This window comes from Temnothorax americanus, unplaced genomic scaffold, assembly GCF_048541705.1.
Source record: "Temnothorax americanus isolate GAGA-0224 unplaced genomic scaffold, ASM4854170v1 Scaffold88, whole genome shotgun sequence".
NCBI classification, from domain to species: Eukaryota; Metazoa; Arthropoda; class Insecta; order Hymenoptera; family Formicidae; genus Temnothorax; species Temnothorax americanus.
Window position 1 is genome coordinate 176,735 of NW_027509811.1, and position 16,649 is coordinate 193,383.

At 38.6% G+C, this 16,649-nt stretch overlaps 1 protein-coding gene across 5 annotated transcripts in view; it reads right to left on the bottom strand.

Annotated features, from left to right (window-relative positions):
- Nlg3 (Neuroligin 3) overlaps positions 1 to 16,649 on the bottom strand; it is a 175,758-nt gene continuing 159,109 nt past the window's right edge. For 4 of the 5 annotated variants that reach the window (XM_077424656.1, XM_077424653.1, XM_077424657.1 and 1 more), the window contains exons 5-12: positions 12,778 to 12,893; positions 8,164 to 8,396; positions 7,371 to 7,583; positions 6,502 to 6,640; positions 3,988 to 4,139; positions 3,781 to 3,899; positions 3,041 to 3,171; positions 1 to 2,955 (exon numbers count right to left, since the gene is read on the bottom strand). In XM_077424656.1, coding sequence (XP_077280782.1) covers positions 2,356 to 2,955; positions 3,041 to 3,171; positions 3,781 to 3,899; positions 3,988 to 4,139; positions 6,502 to 6,640; positions 7,371 to 7,583; positions 8,164 to 8,396; positions 12,778 to 12,893 — 1,703 coding nt within the window. In that variant the 3' untranslated portion in view covers positions 1 to 2,355. The remainder of the gene's footprint in view (positions 2,956 to 3,040; positions 3,172 to 3,780; positions 3,900 to 3,987; positions 4,140 to 6,501; positions 6,641 to 7,370; positions 7,584 to 8,163; positions 8,397 to 12,777; positions 12,894 to 16,649) is intronic. The other variant, XM_077424658.1, reaches the window with a different exon arrangement.

Sequence of the window (16,649 nt, forward strand, 5' to 3'; positions counted from 1 at the left end):
TTGATAGTTTATTGTATAGTTTATTGTAATGTCAATTATATACAAATTTAAAATTACGTCCAGTGTGCTTCCGACTACGCTCACATACCGTTTTTTTCTCTCGTCGATGTGCGGTATTATTACAATCGGAGCTATTCTCGAGCTCTTCGGTACCCTTCACTCGTTTTAACAGCGCGTCAGCGACAGACTTAAATTTAATTAATCTTTATTTACAGTCGAAATCGCACATTCGAAAGTTCCTCCAACAGTCTGTCGCCGTTCAGATATTCAAAAAATCTTCGTTAATCTTTTAAAAATAGGACAACTCTAAAAATTTAATCTTTCTTTCTTTCTTTTTATTACTTACTAGTCTTAAAGATGATACTAAACTGACGAATGATATGAGATTAGTGAAATTAGCAAAATTAAAACAAAAGAATAGTGTCTAATGAAATCTTTACAAGCAATATTTTTTTGAAATAGTTTCCCACAAAGTAGTTTGCAATTAATACATTTTTATGCGAATGCCTGCCTCGCATATAATTCTTTTGGAAATGCTTATATTTAAAACAACAAGGACTGATTAAATTTGCAGTTGTCTTATTTTTTTGTAAAACATTGATGGATTAAAAACAACGCGTTTTTTTTCTATTGCAACAGCTTTTCGTCTTCGAATTTTTTACTTATCACGATTTTCCATTCAACGATCCACGTAATTTTATTTCTTAATTCACGATCGTTTGGCAGTATGCTATTGAGTGTTATCTGTCAGTCGACTTTTTTTTATTCTTACAGTAAAAAAAAAGAAATTGTTCGATTCTCTTGGTCGCCTACTCAACCCTTTCATTCTCAGAAATTTATCAAGTTTTTATTGTGTAGAAATTTGTCTGAATTTTATTTCACATTTTAATTTGCAAAAAATTACTGGAACATTGCAATAATTTTAGAAAATCATCAAAGTTTTGTTCTGTCAAAATTTTTGTCACGGTAAAATTTAGCTGCTAGAAAAATTTAATTTTTGTAAAAATTTAATTACGTTATTATTGAGAAAGAAAGTGTTAATTAAATATTTAATTGAGCATTCGAACGATCGACGTCATAGAAATAAGTCGTCGTGGCAGCGATTCGAACCATTGTCATAATCATCATCACTCGGAAGAACGAGGACAGTGTCGGCACGATTCAAATTGGCTTGAACCTTCAGTCTATATTACGTGGAAAGGTAATGAAAGAGAGAGAGAGAGAGAGAGAGAGAGAGAGAGAAAGGAAGAAAGGAACAACATCAGATAACATAAAAGCAGATCAAGAAAGCACCATTAATTTTGATCATTAATTTTGTGTGCGTAAGGAAGTTATAAATTAATTATAATTGCTAATTTATTACAATAAATGTTGTACAATAAAAATTGATAAAATTTATGAAAGATAATATTAATCTTTAGTAATAAAATTATAATATTTAAATAAAATACTTGGAATATTTATATAAGATAAATCTAAATAAAGTAAAAAATATGATATAAAATGAGTAAGAGAATACAATAAGATGAAAAATGTGTGTCAGAAAAGAAGTAGAATGAGATCGATTTTTTTTCTTGGGGAGGGGGATGAAGAGTCCTACTTAACGCAGATGTATCTATCCATCAAAGACTATATGATTTTCGGCAGTTGGTCGCAAATTCGAAAGGTAGAAAACGATAACAGTATGGCGTCGCCACTAACACAGGGGCATAGCGAATTATTGGAAGCAACGCTGCTTGGCCCGAAACGACCGGACCCCGACTTTGATTCTGACTTTTGTATAAAGGCCAGCAGTCGGCTTCCATGCATGAAATACCAGTTATGCCCCTGCACTATACTCCTCACGTAACAATGAAAGTCACTTCATTCACCTCTTATCCTTTATCACTTCCTATCTATCGACAATATCACGGTCACTTCGAAAAAAACTTTGAAGAATTGTCCCACTTCCCGTCGAGTATCAATTGGAAAACATTATTTCCTGAAACGATTTTCCGTTTTGATTTCAGACTTCGTCTCTGTTAATCGTCTCGCGGTTTCTTCTACAGAAGGATTCTGCTTGTGGTCAAACCGATGACGAAGAACATTCTGAAGAGCCATCTCGACGCGATTTCTCGACATTCGACGGTTTCAGGATTCTAATCTAAAAGTATTTCGGTATTTGCTAGAGCCTGACTCTCAGTCTCTCTGTAAACTGGCAAAGATTGTGTTTCTTCTTCAGTGTCCTGATTATGTCCATGGTCAGATTAACAATGGAGAGCTCCATTTCGAAATGATTCCCTGACGCTCGGTTGCTTCGGGGATCCTAATATCCTCGCGGCCATGTTAGTTCGGTGACCGCGCGGTCGCCTAGAGTCAGACCCTCAGCTCCTCCATGATTTGAGGGTGATTGTGTCCCTTTTTCAAGGTGCCGGTGCCGGTCATGGCCAGGCTCTCCTGCTGGAGCTGGTTGGGACTGATGATGAGGTTCTGGCCAGGCTTGCCGGGCTTCGTGTTCTTCGGTGGCGGGGGCGGCATAGGCACGTGACAGGTATTATTCTGAAGGTCGGCGAACTCCGGCGGCGGTATGTGCTGGATGTGATGCCGCTCGGCGGTCTTGGTTTCCAGCTCACCGCAAATGTTGTTCGGCATCTGGCCGTTTTCCTGGCGCTTTTTGGAGCAGCTGTGGTGCTGGTGGTTGCTCTTGTCGCGCTGATAATACACCCCGGCAAAAATAAGTACGTTCAGGATCAGCAGGCTGCAGCCGATCGCGATTGTCACGCTCAGGGCGGTGGAATACGCCGCGAAGCCGTCCTCGGGTAACGCCGTGGTGTCCTCGAACGTGATGTCGCTGGGCATAGCCGTTGACACGTTGGACGAGGATTTCTCAATGGACGTTACCTCCAAGGTGGTCGTTCTCGTGGTCGTCGGTACCCTCTGAATGAATCTGGGCGGCACCTGGAGATAAGATTTTTCCTGAATTCAATATGATTGATTCAACTTGTTTTGATTTTGATAATTATACGATTGACCAATGGTTTTTATGATAACATTGTAATACCTGCTCGGCATCGAGGAGATGATGCGATCTAGGAACATCGTCCGAGCCGGGTTTGTGAAGGTCGGGCACCAAGTTCAACCAAAAAGAAAGGCGATGGGCTCTGTAGTGGTTCTTCAGTTTCGATTTGAGCTCTAAAAAGTCAATGTACAAGTATGAGCAATTTAATTTATTTTATATACATATTAATATGTATAAAAGCTAAGTCTGTCTAAGGCATCAGATCTTGCCACGTATCTGCTAAAAGTTTTGTCGGCAGAAAGACTATAGATTTGATGCCTGTTCTGATATATTAACGTGATATTGGCAAAAAACCAATAGAAGTATAATAGTCTACTAACATAATCGAACAACAGATTGGCTGCAGAAATCGAGCAGATCCTGCAGAAACCGCCCAGGTTCTGCGCGGTTTCTGCTGCCAATCTGCTGTCTAATTATGCTAGTAGACTCTGCTGACAGAACATAAGCTGAATGTGGACGCAGTTGATGTCAGTCTACCGACATGTCTGATCAAATCTGTTACCTGCTGACATACTGCTATCATTTTGTTTACTGGGATATTATAATAATCTTTGCGCTATAAAAAGAAGATATAAAAATCAAAATTTTTCAACATTATGTTTGTGTTGTATAAAAAAAGAGTAAATAAATTAAAAAGTAATATAAACTTTTCGAATGTTTCATAAGACGAAAATATTTTATAAAAGAATATTAGACGAAAGAGAAACATTATGAAGACTCACCTATGCTAAGATATTTTTTGTGGACGGCCTCATAAGCGGTCCAGTCGATATTTTTAAATTTGGTCCTTTCCGGTCTGGAACCGAGGGGTCCAGGATCAGGAGTGCCCTCGTTTGGATTCCTGGTTGATAGAGAGGAATTGTTGAACAGAAAATACATATATTATTTCACAAGAGCATCGCAAAAGATACGCTTGCTCGACAACTCACCCCGTGCGTGCAAAGTTTGTCAGATAGAGTATCACGCTCTCGGAGAGCGCTATCTCGGCCCTGGTATAGTTCTTCGGCCAATGGGACAAACCTCCGACCAGGGGCGCTCCGAAAAAATATGGCAGCTCCTCTCCGTGAATGCATCCCGGCCTCTGAAATAATAATTAACATGATATACAATAAAAGTATAAATGTGTAAATTCCAAATAAATAAATATAGAAGCGAGACAGTAAAAATTGAAACAAAAATTAGAATTTATTTTTGTTTTTGCCGTTATTTTTATTTCCATCACTTTTTTGTATGTAATACGATATGATAATTTTTCGTGTTTATCTCTCGTTTTCTTTCTGTTGTTTTCGGCTCGAAATAACAAATAAAAAAATTAGTCGGCTCGATGTAACTCTAATTTTGGTTTTAATAGTTCAATCGCGTGGTCCAATCGGGAGAAGAAAAGCAGGGATGAATGAAAGGATCGACGGACCGTGCTAACCGCGGAATTCAGCAGAATTTTTCAGGGTTCTTTCACGCTCGATCACATGGAAGCATTCGTGGAATCTGCCGGGGACCCAGTAGGGGCACTCACAATTTCTCGTTGAAATTGTAAAAATACCTCGGCCTGTTTCGCGTTTGCCTGCCATTTTAACAAGCCCGAAGCGCGAAGTTTCACGTTCTCGAAAAAATTCGAATTATCCGCAAGAAAGTAGCGGATCATGTTTCTGCCTACAGTCGATTTTCAAAGCGGTTTTTATACTACAATTCCAAAATCCAAGAATGAAATATTATCCGATAATGATTATTGAGTAACTGAATCAATGGTTGATGTTATAACAATTACAGAATAAACTGTCGGAATGCTTAATGAGTAATAGCATGCGGTAATCAAGTCACGATTAAATTTTCATTCATTAAACGGGAACTATAATTACTCTTTTGACTGTTTCAACGAATTAACGTATTAATCTGTTATGACTCGTTTAACGATTGCTGGATTAAACGATCGAGCGAAATACGAAGTTTAGACTTCTTTGAAATATCAAACGCATTAAAAATGTCTCGATGTCTCTCGAGTTATATATTTCACTTCACGGCGCAGGAATATGAAATATTCCAGTTAGCGTTATATTCTTTTGCGAGACGAACGTTTCGCCCCGAATGCAACCGAAACGTTTTTCTGGATGCAATCGTGCAGACGCAATAAGTTCGTTGCAGCGTTTACGCGCGATCCTTATTCTTCGTTGGCTTCGCGGCGCGAGACGGGCGGGGGGACGAGGGGGGCGCGTTGAACGTTTAATGCACTTTCATTTTGCCGGTGACGGCAACGGTGATCGCCCAGGTCGAGGTGCCAGACGATATTCGTATGCAAAGTGCACCGAGTGTAAGGCATAAAGGTGCCGGCAGAAATGACGGCATGGGGTGAGAAGGGAAAAAGTGTGCGCGGAAGCTGCAGGTGCGAGGCGAACGTGGAATTTCAAATCTCTCCTTCTCCTTCCTCGTCGCGTCGTTCGGGGCTCCTTTAAAATTCCACCTCTTCGCCGTTGTTTTTTCGAATTTACGGAAGGATAAATATGGAAGGTGATAATTTATTCAGCGAATTTTTACCTTTTGCGAAAAGTTGAAGGGAATTTTTTTTTTAGAAGATTGTTTTTCTCGAACACTTGACGATTTTTTAATTCTCCCGTACCCCGTGTCGTATACATTACGTATTTATTTTTGGTTTATCTGTGTACTCGAGGGGTGTGGCTAATTGAAACACGGTTCACGAACCAATAACCCTGATGTAGGCGAAGAAGAATATATATATCTTGAAATAATATCGCGAAATTTCACGCAAACGGTAATAACTGCAGATCTCATCGGTGCAATTTTCGGATTTCCTCTTCTACACATCCGTTTCTTGTTAGACATCCGGATGAGAGGAGAGTGGATATTGCTAATATATATGTGGCATTAATAATCGCGCCACTGAAATTTATTCAAAGTTCGAAACTAGGAGTAGCTAAAGGAAAAGGGGATGGGGATGGAAAGGAGCCGTACACTCCATCGTAGGTTTCTGAAATCAGATATGAGCAAGAGTTGCCACCGTGTTGTCGCATTTCCGGTGGAATCCCAACTTATGTTTCGTATACATGTAGGCGTTATAAATGACCTAAATAAATAATTAATATGAAAAACGGATGAGATTACGCATCTAAATAAACTTAACAAAATCTTTACCGCGCTACTTTTTATTAATAGAATTTTTTGATGTGTGTCTAGTTGAGCTTCTTGTATATTTAAAGTCTATACTTATTGCGCAAGAGATTTATTATTAAATTCCATAATGTAGAAGACAAATTAAATAATATCAAAAATATCGTGGATATAATGTAATAATAATTAAAAGTATATTCACCAAATAATCAGATATATTTTCAGATGTCTTTTATTCTCTAGATTTTTTTCTAGTAATCTAGATTCTACCAATTCTTTTTTATTCCAGCTTGTGAGATAAAAAGTATATTCCGATAACAAACCTGAGGATAGTCTCCGAATTTCGTTTGATAGTCGAAGACATATAGATAGGAATTCCTATGGGATTGGCTGTGAAGATCCGCTGTTCTCGTCGCCGGAGCGACTGTATTCGCATCCCCTAGGGCCTCTAGAGTTTCATCTCTGAAAAAATGTATATATGTATATCCTTTTTGTGGTTTTTATATAAATATACTTCGCGCAAACTTCTTCCATAAGCTCTAACTGAAAATAAACTTGAAGACCGATAATAAAATTAAAATAAGTGAAATATAAAATTTTGTAATTTAAAAAAAAAATCTGTAAAATTTAAAATTATTTACGTATTTTATTTTAAAGCAGAAGTAATTGGTACATTAATCAAAAATAAAAAATTTTAAAATACAAAGCAAGATAACTTGGATAAGTAAATATTAGATTTATAATAAATCTAATAAACAATAAATCAAATAATTGTATATAAAAAACTAGTAAGTATATACGATTAAGTATTGCTAATAAATAATAGTTGAAGATTAATTGAAATAGATACTTGATGGTAATTAAAATAAATAATAGATTAGTATCAAGTATAAAGCTCTCAATAACAATAAATAAACGAACAAAGACAAATAAGAGCTAGTTCGCAACGATGGTCCGGCGACAGTAACAAAACAAATATTAAAATTATAAATAAATTAATTTAATATAATAAAGTATGTTATATAATAAAGTTATACTTTATTATATTAATGTATTTATAATTGTAATAAAAGTTTTATTACTGTCGCCCGACCATTGTTGCGAACTAGCTCTTATTTGCCTTTGTTCGTTTATTTAATAGATTATTGTTATAAAATCTCTTTTTAATTAAATTTAGTCTCTCAGAATTTACCTAATATTGACGGGATGTTGCACAGGTCGTTCCCAGTCTGTATACTCATTTATTATGGTTGCCAGGATCTCCGGCTGGTGATACGTGTACGTGTTCCGTACGAATTGACGCAGGATCTTCGTTCTTCTGTCGGCCTCGATCCCATACTGAGCATCGTCGGCGGTTAGCGAAAAATACGCCTCGGAACGAACAACACCCACCATCAGGTCGTACCTTGTGAATAATTTAAAAAATTTTCTTCTTCTATCGTTAAAAGGGATAAAATAAAGTTTCACGAAATGTTAACAAGCTCGCAATTTACAAAACATTTACGGACTTATGAGCTTCGTCTTAAAGTATAAAAAGTTTGTTGAGATACGAGAAATTTCCTTTTTAGTTGTGGATCCTGCAAATCTTGGAAGATTTTTGTTTACGTAGAATTCCGCATTATACAATATTTGTCAAAATAATAGAAAATTCCACAAATCACGGAAAAAATTAACAATATAAGTATAAAAATTTCAACTATTGATATTTGAATTTATAAATAATTCTTAAATAAGATTTTCCATTGACACATTGGATACATTTTTCGATACTTTTATAGTCTTGTTTATGCGAGTTTTCCGTATTTTCCAACGAAGAATAAAAGGAGTTATTTTCGATGTTGCAAGATGCGATTTTATCTCTCTCCGTGATGTTTCTGCAAAACTCGGGTAGTATTGTTTCTCGCGCTATTTATTTTCTCTTGCCTCGATGCTCGATTTTGCTAGTTATAACGGTTGGAGGCAAAAAGAGGAGCTCGAGACGATACCTCGACAGTTTCGCCACGACGTCCTTCCTCAGAAGAATGTTGTTGAGCGTATTGATCGTGTCGACTTGCAGGGTGTAGTCCTGATCCTCGGGATCGCCGGGATCGATTACGACGCCGTCTATACTGGGGCCGAAGGCTGGCGCGAACGCCAGCCCTTTAACGGGCACCGACACCAATTCGCTCAAGGACACGTCTCTCAAGCACTTCAGCAAGGCCTGAGGATCCTCCGCCACCTGCGCGACAGAATAAAATCAACACACTTCAGACGGATAATAACGATCAGAATCCTCCATTACTACATTTTGGTTTTTATACCACTCTACAAGCGCAAGAAAGAGGAGCATTAACGTTTTTCGATATTTGTCAACCTTCTTTTTTAGTGAAAATGAGGTGACAACAGTTTTCGAGTTGAACCAACTAAAGAAGATAGAACTGTGGAAATTGGGTTTCAGGGAAACAAATAAATAACACGAGCATATTTCTTGTTTAATTTCGAGCAAACTTTAACAGGATCGTAATTATATGCTTGATACAATAACAAATTGTAACTACGTAATGTAACTAAGCTTAACTATACAATCATCACTCTCTAAAAGTCGAAGAGAAATATCACTCAAAACGAGTAAATATAAGTTGGAGTGAAATCGCACTGCATTTGAGCGAAAGAGCACTCTTTTCGAGCGCAGTAGATTAGTGCCCAGGAGTGAATTGTGTCACTCACAACTTTGAGTGGAAAATTTCACTCTGTTAGAGTCATTTCAATCGATCTTTAGTGAATCGAGATTCACTATAGTTTTAGAGTGAGATTGTATCACTCCGGTAGAGTATAGCCTCTCTAAAAATGGTAAGTGAAAAATTTATTCCTACCTTATATAAAGTGCCCGCATTTATTCAAATTAGAGTGACAATCGCAATCATTCTGATACGTTATTAGTGGCGTAACTACTCTATGAGATTTATAGCAGCAATGCCACACAAGAATTGGGGAAGATCGCGATTAATAATCTCCCCTCGGCATTTTCGCTCAGAAAACGAAACTCCAGATTGGCCATAGAACCTGTCATTACAATTAGGACCGCGAGCTGCGGGCTGCGGGATACCCCATTAACTCGTAATATTTAACGCGATTGTGCCCGGTAATTTTATCGGGAACGGAGAGGATCGGCACAATCAGAGACACGACTCCCGATTTTGATGTGGGATAACGCGCGGGCAATTTTGCACACACGCAGGACGTTGTATTTAGTCAGCGGGTGATTCGACATTCGATTGCGGTTAACCGCCGCGTCTGCGCTGGCGAGCTGGATTTCCAAAGACGATTACCGACGTTAAAGCAATTCATTTGCGTGCGACCCTCGAAATTAAAGCGAATCGCCCGGTGAGAGAGACCGGAGCGGCGCGGCGGCCGGTCCAAACTCCGGACGCCCCGGCGCGGCGGCGCCGGCTGAATTTCGCTGAGCGACGCACGAAAATCTTGTTTACCTTGCCGGCACGATGTGTGGTGCCGTGGCGCGGGGTGGTGGCCTCGTTAAGGCTCGCCCAGCCCGCTCCTTGTTCCAACGGTATATATCCTTGCCGGGAAATGCCACCGGAAAATGTCGACCCTTTCCCGACACGATCCCGCACGTCCCGCGCGCGAAACGCGTCAACTCATCTGGGAACGCCTTCCGTTATGCTCGGGCGATTTGCCACGTGAGTTATTCCATGCGTTATGCGCGGTTTATCACGCGCGATAAACAGATGAAGGAAAAGAAACGCAGAAGGTTATTTCGTTATTTGTTTGAAGAATGAGGAAACGCTTATTGTATGAACGTAATAAAAACATTTAAAACCGTTTTTCCCTCTGTTGAATAGATTATTAGAAAATAACTGCAGGATTAGAAAGTAACTGCAGGATCACAGATAAATTTCGAGACTTTTTTTCTTCTTGGATTAACTTTCGAAAATTTAATCTCCGTGCACGTCCTATTTATGTATTCTTCTGTGAAAATATTGTAAATAACTTCAAAATGAACATTTTAAATAAATTTTTACCAATAAGAAAGACGAAGGCATAAAATGTTCAAATAAAAGTCACATAGGTAATGTAGTGATTAAATATTTTCTTGTTATTCTTTTGACATATTTACATATTTAATTAATAATATAACAAAATATTTTTATTATTCTTTTCTTTATATGGATAATTAGAGGAGTTCCACTCCTTCTCCATTAGGTACAAGAGCACCGCTGCTCGGAGCTTTACTCTTTCTCGCCCAAACATTACAAAGATCTTTCTTATCGTCCGATTAATAAAAATAACCTAGACAGCACAATGCCCAAAAAATCGAGACATAAGACGTCTTTGAATGTCTTAAAATGTCTTATGTCCCGATTTTGAAAGTTGTGTCGCTTGGGAAACTGTGTGAAAATTAATATGTTAAATTTTTCTTTTTTAATGTTGTTCTAGGTCATAATCCTATAATATGTGTACATTATACATATAAAAATCAAAGCATGTATAAAACATTAATAAATAATCTATTCTATATGTATATGCTAAATATTGTTAATTAGTTTAGAATATTGATATTGTTAATTAGGCTAGAATGTTGAATAAAAGATTTTTCAGATATTACACGGCTTTAAACTTTTGTCGGTAAAAATCCATTTAAAGATATTAATTTTGAAGTTCAAAACATTCAAAACATTTTTACCGAAAAATACGCAAATAGAGCGTAGATGTTTTTCAAATATTTTGTCTATTTTTTTCCGAGTAACATCAGAGCTCGGGAAAAAAGCTCCGAATCGTTAGCTAAAAAATATAGTATATCGGGGCCTAAGCGGCCCCGATTTGCGGTTCACGATTGAAAGTAACGATTAAACGAGAATTGGAACATCGATTGTTTTTCAGTGCGTTTCTAAAAGCGTCCCGCGGAAAAATGGCGGCGCGCGCGAAAATGGAAATTGCGAATAGGGATTATATTATGTCGTTCGGATCGGCGGACTTGTATAGCGGGGAATCAATTTTATTTCCACCTCCGCATTCGTCCACACACGCCCGAAAATGTCCACGGGGGAAAGTTTGAATTGGAAAAACACTGTTGGGGAACCGGGTTATCTTTTTTATTGCGTTATTTTTGATGAATGAGAAAACGCGCGACGGCGGCGGGCTTGTAGATATCGAGGATCTACTCCGACGAGCTGGGGATCGGGAGAATATCGTCGCTGGAATTTACAGCAGTGCATATCAATTTCAATAAGGAATACGTCACGGTGGATCTGCGGTAATAAAGTGAGCCAAGTACGTAATTCACCTTTAATAAAATAACCGTCAACCGAGGACAACATATTTTTCATGGCTCGTAGCGCGCAGGAATATATCTACAGAAGAAAGAAAAGAAATGAGAAAGGAAGAAGAGGAGCGAGATGGGAATAACGAATCTGTGCGGTACGATAGTATACTTTATTGAAATTTGAGATAGCTATATAATTTTATTTAATGTCATTTCTCCGGTGAAACCGATATATAAAATGTTATTCGAGCAATCAAGATATTTCTGAATGATAAAATAATTTTCACGGCTCGTCGCTGTGACTGGTACGCACACGAAATTTGCATCGCCCAGACCTGCAATTTGCGAAATTTAACGTCCCTTCTATTGAAAGTGCGCGCGCATTGCACTCGCTTATCGGGGGGCGGCCGATGTCTCGAGTGTATATTAGCTTAATTGAAACGCGCCGTTAATATAATTGGTATTACGTAATTAATGCTGTAAAAACACCGGGTGCACAAGTGTACTCGCATTTGATATTTTAATTTATGTCCGGCCGCTTCTATACGCGGTCGTTTCGCCACCGACGATCGGAATTATCGCGAATTATTATACGAGCCGCGCGGCGCTCGAAAACGAGTGAATAAGAGTTAACGCCCGCGGGGGAGGAGGGGAAGAGTGTGCCGACACGATGAAATATAACGGATACGCGTCCTGTCGGTCTCACCCTGTAAACTCTGAAATAAACGGATCGAATGTATCCCGAATTTAAAACGTTAGGTTCAGCGCGTTCACTGTCTCGTAAAGTCAAAATCTGCTTTTCGGAACTTTTAAATTTTTGAAAATCTTTCGCTCCCATCTTGTCCTCGTTACAAATTTGATTTTTTACTTTCTAAATCTCATAGAGTGCTTTTGTCACTAATATATTAGAGCGATTGCGATAGTCACTCCGAAACAAAGGGTTGTCACTCAATTTTCACTTTTCATTACACTCGCATTTTATTCGTTTTGAGTGATATTTCACTCTTCGACTTTTAAAGAGTAAGTTTGTTATTTGTAAAATCTGCCTACAAATGTGCTTCCATTTCAATTCCATAAAATCAAATTTCGACAATGCCGCAGTTTTTTTTGGGGGGGGAAGAGAGAGAGAGAGAAAGAGAGAGAAAGAGAGAGAGAGAGAGAGAGAAAGAGAGAGAGAGAGAGAGAGAGAGAGAGAGAGAGAGAGAGAGAGAGAGAGAGAGAGAGAGAGAGAGAGAGAGAGAGAGAGGCTCCAGAGGACGGTGGAAGAATTAATGAAATTATAGGTTGACGCGCGGGATAATTTGGACGCGATCGGGAGGACATGTTTGTACCTACTCACCGACGAACAATTTAGGTGTTTGGCGACCTGCATGGCGTAATTGGCGGCGCCTCTCACCAACGCCCAGGGTGAAAGCGCGCTGCCTGACATCAGAACGCTCCGATGGAACAGCAGACCTGCAATCGAGTCACCGTTGATGTCACGTACAGTGCGTGTTTCACAAAGGTTTGCTACGAAAGCAGCGAATATAATACATTTTTACTTTTTAATCGATGTTAATTAAAGCGTAATTTATCAGTCTCAGAATAATAAATATAATAATAAAGAAATGAGGGTCTTCCTGTTATTAAGACGTTACTAATATATATTTTACAGCGTTTCTCTCGGCAAATAGAGGCATAATTAATTATTAATAACACTTTGTAAGATCTTTAGTGCCTAAGTATTTTTCCTCCCATTATTATTATTATTTTTCCGCGCAGTGCCAGCGATGTCGCGATCTTCGCGTCCTTTGTATGTATAACACCGGGAAATAATCCCGGAAATGTTTTGCATCGTAAAAATTCTATATCTTTTAGAATCGCTGCGATTCAAGATGCGATTCCGGAATCCGCGCGCGACGCGTGGAATTTTTGTGTCGCACTTTTCGAAAGAGAGAGAGAGGGGAGGTGGCCCGCTTTATCTCGGGACTTGCAAATCGTATCTCGTAATCGTAATGCAAGGAGTGTTTGCTCGCGTGTGGGGAAGAGATTATATATCGCGACGCACAGAATTGAATTTCGAGATGATTTCGGGGTCGATTCCCCCTGCTCGCGCCGCGGACGGAACTACGATATTACCTGAGTAAACGAAATACAATCCGAGTTTCAATGCATAGTAACGAATACTCATCTCCGCGACCGCTCGATAGATTTATTTCCAATCAACGACTTCCATTACGACGTTATCAGCGATTTCCGTTCTAAAGATGAGTCGCCGAACGTGCGGCCATGTACAAGATGTCTAAAAAAGGGTGCAAATTACAAACTTGCACATCGCTTCCTCATTATTACAGCTCGCTACCATTGCTCCTATTTTATTTCGCTTATAAAGCTTCTTGAGGAAGCTTTTATTTTATTTAATGTATAATTATTAGTATTTATTTTTTTGGTTTCCTCATAGAGGAAGCTTTGTGAGCAAAGGGTTCTACTTGCACACTTAAAAACTATAAAGAAGCAATGTGCAATTTCTCAATATTTGCGGAAGTTAGAGCAAATTTACCGAAATTTATATAACTCCAGAACTAATCAACCAAATCTTAACAAATTATATATGAAATAGGGGTAGAAAAAACTGAAAATAAAATTAGAAATAGATCGATATCTCCAAATTTGCGGAAATTAAAGCATAAACAAACATTTCTGCAAATTCAAAATTTTATTAAAAAAGAACCCCTTGATTATTAGCAATTTTTATTAATTCTATTATATTCTTCAGTTTTTTCTACCCCTATTTCATATATAATTCGTTAAGAATTGGTTGATTAGTTCTGGAGTTATAGAAATTTCGGTAAATTTGGCACATACATACATACATACACACACACACACACACACACACACACACACACACACACACACACACACACACACACACACACACACACACACACACACACACACACACACACACACACACACACACACACACACACACACACACACACACACACACACACACACACACACACACCACACACACACACACACACACACACACACACACACACACACACACACACACACACACACACACACACACACACACACACACACACACACACACACACACACACACACACACACACACACACACACACACACATACACACACACACACACACACACATACACCCACACATATACACACACCCACACACACAAACACACATATCCACACACACACACACGCACACACACACACACACACACACATACCTACACACACACACACACACACACACACACACACACACACACACACACACACACACACACACACACACACACACACACACACACACACACACACACACACACACACACACACACACAACCACACACACACACACACACACACACACACACACACACACACACACACACACACACACACACACACACACACACACACACACACACAACACACACACACACACACACACACTCACACACACACACACACACACACACACACACACACACACACACACACACACACACACACACACACACACACACACACCCACACACACACACACACACACACACACACACACACACACACACACACACACACACACATACCTACACACACACACACACACACACACACACACACACACACACACACACACACACACACACACACACACACACACACACACACACACACACACACACACACACACACACACACACACACACACACACACACACACACACACACACACACACACACACACACACACACACACATACATACATACATTTTTTAAAACTGCAATTTTTCGACGTTTTAGAACATTCTAAACACATTCAGAAAAACAAAAAAAATTTTTTTTTTACGACAACAAAGTTTTCTCTATAAGGAAGCAAAAAAGAACACGGATAATTGCATCGTGGTATTGAAAAATGCGATGGGAGAACTTTTGCGGGGAAAACTTTATGTCGCGGTCTCATTTCGTGTCAGTATACATTATAAAAATTACTTGATTATTATTATCTACATTTTTACATTGCTTACGTTATTCGCTCTATGTTAATATTACGTAAATGAGAAAATTAATAATTAACTGGACGAGCTCTCATTCATTTTTCGAGGCTGCTGAAACGTCTTTCTATTTAATTAATAATTTTTATTTTCTCCGCCGGAGAAAATGAAGGAAAATAAAATGTTGGAAGTTTTTTTCTCCGGTAATAATAATAAAATGTATATGAAATATCTTAAGGTATTAGAACAAAGAGTCGCGCGGGGGCTTATTAGGTATTAATTTTCTCATCACACGTCGTAAAATTGGACATTACGTAAGGGATGAATAGACAAGAGAGCGCATGGTTTGTAGCGCCCAGAAAATTAAGGCGGCAGGAGCGTATACATGACGTTACACAACTTCGCCGTGTTAGTTCATTTATTATTTAATACAGAAGACCGGGATAAGTCGCTTAATTCCAATTTTGTGAGTCGTTAATCTTGATATCTCGAGGAGACGAGAGATATTCCATGAAAGATACACTATACGTATATATACCAAATCTCGTACACAGTGCTAGTTAAAAACTGTAAAAAACGTTTTTATTGATTATTTGTAATTAATTAATTTGTTGCAGACAGAGATTGGTTTTAATTATTTCTACATTATTATTAATATGTTGTGTTTATAATTCTCAATATTATTATTGCTAAATTTGTTACTTACTTATTGTTAATTATAATACGTTAATAATTATACGTTATTAATTTGCATGCAACACAAGAAAGGTTTTTTGTTTTTATTTAATAAATTTTCTCGCAATATCTGCGTATTCAAGCGAGGTGAAAGCGAAGTAAAAAGCGACAGACGACGTTTTCCCACGTCTAATCGCAGTTTGCTCGGCCAGCTATCTTGATATTCGACGAGATACGTCTTAGAGAATGTCTTGATCTTATCAGCCCGATATACACGTCGACATCTGATTCGGTCTCATTCATTTAGCGAAGGAGATACCAGGGTAAACTCTGAATATCCTGGGCGGCATCCTTGACGTATTTCCGACATTACGGAATCAAGATGGCCCCCGGTTCTTCCGATATCCGTTGCCGTTGAGAGAGGACGACACCGAACGATAAGACGGTGTCGAAGCTCGCGACATTAAAGGACTATTAAAGGATTATCGCCGGCTCAAATTCCGTCG